The sequence below is a fragment of the Amphimedon queenslandica genome, unplaced genomic scaffold (assembly GCF_000090795.2).
Source record: "Amphimedon queenslandica unplaced genomic scaffold, v1.1 AMPQUscaffold_13385, whole genome shotgun sequence".
Taxonomy (NCBI): Eukaryota; Metazoa; Porifera; class Demospongiae; order Haplosclerida; family Niphatidae; genus Amphimedon; species Amphimedon queenslandica.
The window spans coordinates 140,960-149,858 of NW_003546379.1; the positions used below are offsets into that span (position 1 = coordinate 140,960).

The 8,899-nt window shown below is 33.7% G+C and overlaps 2 protein-coding genes across 2 annotated transcripts in view; both read right to left on the reverse strand.

Moving 5' to 3' along the window:
• The window catches only part of LOC100633214 (cytochrome P450 3A19-like), a 2,080-nt gene extending 2,040 nt beyond the window's left edge, over nt 1–40 (reverse strand). The window contains exon 1 of the mRNA XM_019997076.1: nt 28–40. Within this exon, the coding sequence (XP_019852635.1) occupies nt 28–40 (13 nt within the window). The remainder of the gene's footprint in view (nt 1–27) is intronic.
• Nucleotides 9–8,899, reverse strand: part of LOC109582404 (thromboxane-A synthase-like) — an 11,574-nt gene continuing 2,683 nt past the window's right edge. Inside the window, exons 3-9 of the mRNA XM_019997084.1 lie at nt 2,132–2,202; nt 1,983–2,079; nt 1,872–1,927; nt 977–1,073; nt 527–661; nt 391–479; nt 9–341 (exon numbers count right to left, since the gene is read on the reverse strand). Coding sequence (XP_019852643.1) covers nt 161–341; nt 391–479; nt 527–661; nt 977–1,073; nt 1,872–1,927; nt 1,983–2,079; nt 2,132–2,202 — 726 coding nt within the window. The 3' untranslated portion in view covers nt 9–160. The remainder of the gene's footprint in view (nt 342–390; nt 480–526; nt 662–976; nt 1,074–1,871; nt 1,928–1,982; nt 2,080–2,131; nt 2,203–8,899) is intronic.

Here is an 8,899-nt window from a genome sequence, read left to right on the forward strand (position 1 = left end):
TATAGGGCAGGAAAAATGTATTGGTGCCATTAGTGGGCATTAATATTGACAATTGGCAGTTTTGTGAAGAAACCACCATTCCCATTCCACACATCAATGGCAAGTGGTCAAGGTGCAAGAAAAACCAACTCAATATTTTGTTTCCCACCAATATTTCTCACTATAAGGTAGCCTCATTCTTACAGTGGAATAATGCCTCCCAGGTAATGATAGATTCACTCAAATCATCAGATAATCCAGCGACTGCCTCTGTCAGTAAACTCCCCTCTCCTTTCAGTAAATTCACTTCAGAACCAAAAGCTACAGCAAGCATAGTCTCCAAAGTGAACTGGCCATACAAACTATAAGAAATAAGAAATAAATAATTAATGTGATATAATAATTGTGTACTGGTGTATATCAAAGCTGTCTCCTTTTGCACACTTCTCTTCCAATATAATGTTTAGAGTGTCACACTTTCTTTCAATCAGAGGCATCATCTGTTAATAATACAATCAGACTAGCAATGATGATACTTTAATCTTACCAATTTCAGTTTTTTGGTCGAGAAAGTTGGTGTCACAATTTGTCGAACGTGTTTCCACTCCTCGCCAAAAGCAAATAGCAAGCCAGGCCCCATGTTGATATTTTTACGTATTTCAATTGTCAGAGAAGTCTCTCTCTGTATGATAAAAAATTAATTTAATCATGCAATAAAGTACAAAATTTCAAATTGGTAATGCAAAATTTTGACCATGTGGATCACCCATATTAATTTTTGTAAAATGACTTTTATTTTTCAATAATTGTGTACATGCAATGTACAACGTATGTGTGTAAACATTGTTACTGAAAGTCTGAGACTGCATCTCAGAATTAGTAATATTCATTACTACATGTACAATGAAGGGAAAATGAGTGATAACTCTGAAACCCTCACTACCAATATGTACTAAAATAATATTTTCTATGATTAGGTTATTGACTAACCACTAACCAAATTATTGGTAAATTTATCAAATTGTTTAACTGTTATCTCTTTAATGAGGTCGAGATCAGCAACTACAATATGAGGCATTGCCCCAACATAAAATCTAAAAAAACACAAACAAACAAATCAATCATGTGCATCCATAAATAAAATAATAGTAGATGTATGTAGATCTATGGCTAGTAAATTTGGAGGGGAAATTTTAGTAAATTTAAAATGGGAGTATAAGCCAAAATAAAACCTGCTATTTTAGGCCACATTTATATACACTACGGTCTGTTTTCATTAATATTGGAGACTTTTAGACACAGATACAGGTAGGGCTAGGCAAATTATGCTATTTAGCATAATTTGGAGCATAATAGGGCAAGTTATTATGCTGGCATTATTGGAGCATAATGAGTCAAAATTTCTGGCCCTACACCCCTGACCACATGATGATTTCAATTCAATATGGCAGATTGTACAGGTACAACAATCCAACTGCCTAGTACCCACCTATGCAAGCGTGGAGAGTCCAATGACTTAGACTATTCTATTTTCCAGTGACTCAAAATCACTGGAAAAATTTTCAGATTCTGATTTTAACAGATGCGTGTACATGTAACTTGATAGTTGATATTTGAGCAAAGCCTTAATCTATGAGCATAATTGGATTTGTTTTAAAGCATAATAGGATGGAATTTGGGGCAGTACCCGAAAGCATAATAGGCAAAATTCCCTAGCTAGCTTACTAAACACATAAAAATGCTGAGTTGGGTAAACATGGCCTTAACCTTTATATGCTTGCTCAATGGTACATAACCATAAATTTAACCCTTTGATTACAACAATTCACCGAAATTTCTCCCTCTGAAGTTACCATGCAGCTACATGTATATGTATATACAGTGGTACATACCCGGACACTTTATTATTACTCTCAGAAATCAACTTGTTCATAAGGCTAATTCTACCCTATTGGATGACACAATGTCTGTATGTAAATAACCACAACATTAGGGTCACATACCAGTTTCAATACTTGTAATGCATTCCCCATGAAAGGCCTCACTGGAGGATGAGTGATACCAAGTCTCTTGAGAACTCGGTAAGGAGCATAACAAAAACTAATGAGAGGTCAAACAGTAACTAGGGAGATCTGCTAAAGATAGCACTTACTAGTACCAACAGTAAACTAGCAGCAAGGATAGGAAAGAAAGAAGAGACACAAACAAGAAGTCCATAATTGAATGAGAGGCGTGGCAGACTGACAGTATAATTAACCATTAACCATTCACAATGTCAAAATAATCATGGAATGATTGTCGAGGTGATTGTATTATTTAGATTTAGATCTTAAGAATGATATGTTGCCCCAGGCCAATCTACCCCTTTAGGTAGTAGACTACCTGGCTAGATTTACAGTTGGTTCATTAGTTTAGAATGTGGCTACGATTATTGGTTTATTAGTTTGGAATTACTCAAAGTTGTTGGTTCACTTTGATCACTTAGAGCTGGGCTATATCTCTAGGAATAGCACTCAACTGTATCAATAACAGCAGCTGCTAGCAATCTCAAAAACAATAATGAGTGCTTATGGAATGATGTTGTGAACTCATGTGTTCAAGCATACCTTTTAGGAGTGATCAACAACCACATGATGTCAGTAGATTGACAGACAGAATTTTTTATTTTTAACTGACATCATAGAATTGGCCATTTAGCTAAAATACAATGCATTAGTTTTTAGTTCTGTTCATTATAAAAAATTTGTCAATTTGCATGAGAGATGCTGATTGTTATTCTGAGAGAATACCTGTGTTGTCATGCACATCATCAGTGCACCTGTTGTCTGTAGTTCAAGACAAGTCATCCACTAAAATAATTCTAAATTCCTATCGTGAACATCATAATGTAAAATTATAATGTGCATATTCTTTATTATAATAATCAATATGATTTTACTTGGAATTTAGTCAATGACTTGTCTTGAACTATGGACAACAGGTGCACTGATGATGTGCATGACAGCATTTATGTGCATGACAGCATTTTGTTTGAAGTTATGAATCTTAAGCAAAGCAGGAAATTGCAAGCAATTTGATATTTTTGCCATTTTTTCTGAAATATTCATTGCATGCCACTGTAAGTATTCAGTATGGCCTTTTATCTACTATCACTTTTAGTTATGCTGACCATATAAATGACTGCATGCAGGCTGGAAATTGTCTGGTTTAACTAGTACATTAGTATTCTCCTGCAGCAAGTGCACTGTAGCTACTGCTATTGATTCATTATAAGTACATGTACCTGTCAAAGGGATATCAAGAGATATCCCAGTGATATATCCCTTTGACAGGTATTATCACTGTAGGACGCATCAAAAGTCCAACTCAGTAATTTTCTCATGCTATAGAGGTCCAAGTATTGCTTCCACTGCTGTTATACAATGACATCTGATATTACTGAATTTGATATATGATGTAACCACATACAAAAAATGTATTCAGAGATTCAACCCTCAGAGCAAATACTCTTAAAACTAGCTTAATGTTGAGCAACTACTGAAATTATTTTCTATCATTTATTTTCTCCCAATTTATGATTTCCTTTCCATTGATAATATGCCTTCAGCTATACATGTATTTTTTAGTGCATGTTGATTTGGACTTATCCTCATGCCGTATTTCAGTGTCAAGTTTTTATATTCTTCTTATAGTAATCACCAAATTAAAATTAAATTGAGCCGCTACAATTATTATTGAAATTCAAATTCTAAATTTTTGAAACTAAAGTTTTGAAATCTGACAAATCTAAAAAATAGTCTAGACAAATCAATACTAAAACAGTAAAAAAGAGAAAATTAACGAATTTTAAACGGCCTAAATTATTGAAAAAAATCATTGTATACAGTTTCAGTTCAGTTGACATATATCTCGTATTGATCAATTCCAATGTTTTCATTACTTGGTCCCTCATCAGTGCAAACCCTCATCTCAATATTATCAGTAGTTGTGGATCCAATCCTCTTGAGAAACCAAGGGAGAAGAGGGGGAGAACAACATCTTGCTTCATTGGATGGGCAATTTTTTCCATCCCAAAGTGGATCGGCAACTCCAAATGTGTTCTGTGGACCACTTGGAAAACCAGACTCACAATAATAATCACTGCCGACAAATGATGCAGCTCGTCTAGAACTACTGCATGGACAACCAGCATTATATGTGCTTCCACCGAGAGACCAAACGTGCTTACGAGGAGACCCACGAGTGATGCTAACACCATCCACATAAACTTGATCAATTCCTCTGTTTAAGAAACCATCAACTGTGTACCTATGATAACCTCTGACACGTCCACACACTTGAGAATACTTCAAACCCTGTGAAGGGACAGGTATAGACCTACAGCCGGCTTGATTCTTAGTGCAAATTCTTGTATTACTCTGTGTAATCAGCTGGAGTGAAGAGGGACAGGTAGAAGAGGATTGAGTCATGTCAAGCTTTCCTAGTCTAGTCCATCCTCCATCAATGCCACACAAAGCTTCCATATGACAGTACACTGCTACAGTTTTATTATTAATATGTAACTGGTAGCTACCTGATGCACTTCTAGGATTGTAGCTCTTGATCTCTGCACAGGAAGAAAAGGTTGTAATGCAACTTGAAGTTGTTATTATAGCATCAGTGCAGCTCTTTAGTGACTGTATGAGATCACTATTAACTTTTTGAGAGCAGGCACACGATGACATAAGCTGCACATTCTCATAAACTGCTCTTTTGTTACGGCTGGTACAGGATTCCATAGCATTGAGAACATTAATGCAGCTTTGTAGAGCCTGGAGGAGACCTTTCTTTACTTTCTCAGCGCATGCACAATTTCCAGCTTGTACTTTCACCCCAGCAGCATTGCTGTCAACATCTTGTGTTGCCTTTCGTGCTTGATGTGATTCTCCTTCTGGTAATTGAGATATATGAGGAGGATGAGCTGCCTTTTGTGGTTGATATGATTCTCCTTCTTCTGGTAATTGAGGAGGTTGCGTTGCTGGCATGATACCATTTTCCATGAAATCATCACTCTCTAAACCATTTTCCTTTCGATTAGCTGATGGTTCTTGTGTGCCATACTCATCATAAGCTTTCCAGGCTTCTTTTTGTCCTGTTTCCCAATCCAAGTCTTTTTCTGCACTTCTTTCAGCTTCTACTGTTAGAATAAACAGAGTAAGAAAAACACAGATAAATTTCATAATACTGATGTATTATAAAGAGTGTATTACTATGATAGGACTGATAAGATAGAGTGGCTGTGATTGATCTTTTTATACCCATCCCAAGGCGAATTTCATACTAATTTCATTTAATGCTACAATAATTTTATAATGATATTCATCATTCAATAAAATAATAGCTACAACCTACTAAGAGTGATGAAATAAAGAACTGTAGTGAAGTTACAGCAGCTCATTTTATTTTTTCTGCAGCAACTTCTGCTCTAAGGGAGGAGCTGCTAGCTACGCGACACTATATGGTTACAGTAATTATTGAAGCAGCTGTTGTCTGTGTTCTCTATTTCATTTTTCTCTATAAATAAATTAATAGATAATAAAATGTCATAATAAATACATAAACTAACCCTTCCTTTTATTGGATTTTCAGATCCTTCTTCAGTCTTAGCCAGTTTGTCCCTTAGCTCACACAAATGATCAGACATAGCACTCAATTGTCCTTCATAACCACTTGATAATGTAGCCATTTGATCCTAACAAATTATAAAATCAATTTTGATCAAACTTGCTATAATAATGTATGTGTAAATGTAACAGATTCATTATAAAAACAGAGAATTCTCTCTTACTCAATTTGGTAGAATTTTACTAAAAACACAATTTTCAGTAATTTTTAAAAATAAAAAAAAAAATCAATTTTGATTGGAATCAACTCAAACTTGCTACGCAACATAACACAAGTATAAGAAAAATTATTAAAAATGGAGAATTCTCTTCTAGCAATTTTTGATGAAATTTGGTCAATTCCCTCCTAATGCCCTGTACTATAGTACAGGGTGTTTTGTCAGTAACTTTCATTGTAGATGTAGTATATACATGTACATATTGCACAAGTACGTGTACATGCATGTAAAATTTAAGCATCATTTAAATTTTAATGGGCAGAATCTAACAGTAATAAAAAAGCTTTTCCTCTTCCATTGTATTTTAGAAAATCAATACAACAATTGAGAAACAGAAAATAAGAAAGAATTATTACCCTTTGTGAGTTGGAGCACAGTTGTGTAACTGATGAAATGATGCACTCATTCAAAGTTATTAATCTCTAAAGAAGGACCAACACACACACACTAATGTAATTAATGTACACAATACAAACCTGTTGGATATTGGATAGCAAGTGTTCCTGTGTTACCTTTGAATTAAAACGGTTAGCAATTTCTAATAAAAAAATCAGTAAAAGTACAAAAAGACAATAATACAAAATTAGTAATTATTAAAATTAATAAAGTTACTTATTAAGTTATTGTGAACATGCTCCATCAAACTGATCTACATGTAAGTAAATAATAATTATACATTTACAATAAGATTATTGGAAAAGTGATGCGCTACTTTATTTTTTATAAAAAATTTCACCACAAATAATTTTTATAATTTTAATACATGGATACACATGTATGAGCTAAATGCAAAATTCAAATACATGTAGCTAATTCATAAAAAATTGGCAAATTAAAAATTATCCTGTAGCAATATGTAGGTGTGAAGTAAAGTGTGTAGGTGTATACAGTAGGTTAAATGAAGGATGCATCAAGTTCACTCCATTATCTGATATATGGAAATGATGATTTGTCATTGTATCGTAGCTCTACTATAGCCCTTCTTCCTCATCAGATAACAATTAGAGGCTTAATTCAATGACTAAACCATCCTAAACACACACATACGTTTTTTGAGTTTTACATTCATTTTACTAAAGTTTGATTAATTTTTTCAAGTTTTGCATGCATGAACTTTTTTGAGAAACATAAATTTTTTTTTTAAATTATGAACTTTAACTCTTGGTCAGACCTATCTGGCAATTCTGTTAACTAGTAATATTTAACGTCATTCAATAAGCACTCATTATTGTTTTCGAGATAGCTAGCAGCTGCTATTATTGATACAAGTGAGTGTTATTCCTAGAGGCATAGCCCAGCTCTAATCAAATTTAAGTGAACCAACAACAACTTTGAGTATATTAATTAACTACTGAACCAATTTATGTGAACCTACAACAACTTTGAGTATATTAATTAACTAATGAACCAATTTAAGCGAACCTACAACAACTTTGAGTATATTAATTAACTAATGAACCAATTTACGTGAACCTACAACAACTTTAAGTATATTAATTCTAAACTAATGAACTGATTGGTATTCAAAGTTGCACTTAAATTTGATTAGAGCTGGGCTATGTTAATTAGTTCATTAGTTTTGAAAAAATATACTCAAAGTTGCTGTTGGTTCACTTAAATTTGATTAGAGCTGGACTATGCTATGCCTCTAGGAATAACACTCAACTGTATCAATAACAGCAGCTGCTATAGCTATCTCGAAAACAATAATGAGTGCTTATGGAATGATGTTGTGAACTCATCTGTTCAATCATGCCTTTTAGGAGTGATCAACAACCACATGATGCCAATAGATTGACAGACAGAATTTTTTATTTTAAACTGACATGATAGTGGCTTCACCCATGTAGCTACAATGTGATGGACTAGCTCTAGTTTCAGTTTAATTATGATAATTGTACATTTGAATCTGATGAGCATAAATCTATATAGCTATCATATAAAGTCACAATTTTGTGGACATCAGTAAAAATTGATGCATTCTGCCATGAGGCAAACAAAATTTGCTCATTTTATAAAGGCTAACTAGCCCTCATATAGGACAATGAAATTGAGGGCAATATGCTAATGTATTTAGAGATTCAACCCTCAAAGCAAATACTCTTAAAACAAGTATAATGTTGAGCTGACAACAGCTAAAATTATTTTCCATCATTAAATTTCTTTTAAATTAATGATTTCTATTCCATTGATCATGTCTTCAGCTACATTGAAATGTTTTACTCCATGTTGATTTGAGGATATTCTCATGCAATATTTGTCAAGTTTTTAAAGATCAAGAGTTGCTATAATAATTACTGAGATTTAAATTCTAAATTTTGAAATCTAAAAAATCTAAAAATGGTCTAGGCTAATCAATACTAAAATAATAAAAAGGAGAAATTATTTTAATGAACTTTAAACAGCCTAAATTATTGCAGAAACTATTGTAAACAGTTTCAGTTCAGTTGACATATATCTCATATTGATCAATTCCAATTGTGATGTATGGAAATGGTTAATGTTATTACATGTAATATCTTATGATTCATTAATGTATTATTATTATTATTGCATAGTTGTGGTTATTAATAATTGTATGGTTTCTCTGTTGGTATAAATACTTAATGATTTTTGTAATTAACTGTTCTTGAGTGTTGAGTGTAGAGTGCGTGTGATTCAGTGAACTTCTTATTTTTTATTGTTGTATCAAGTTGAGTTCTTATTATTAACAATACAACAAATGGCGACGAGAATTGGTGCTATTGGTCCTTTTGAAGCAACTAGCTCACAATGGTCATCTTATTCTGAAAGATTGACAGAGTATCTCGTAGCGAATGGAATCACTGACGGGAGGAAGAAGGTAGCAGTGTTACTGAGTGTAGTTGGAGGTCCAACTTACGACCTGCTACGTGACTTATTCGCACCAGAGAAGCCGAACACCAAGACGTTCGACGAACTTGTCACTAAGCTAAGAGATCACTTAGAGCCCAAGCCAACTGTAATTGCTGAGAGATACAAGCTGTACCAGAGGCAACAGAAGCCTGATGAAACTGTTTC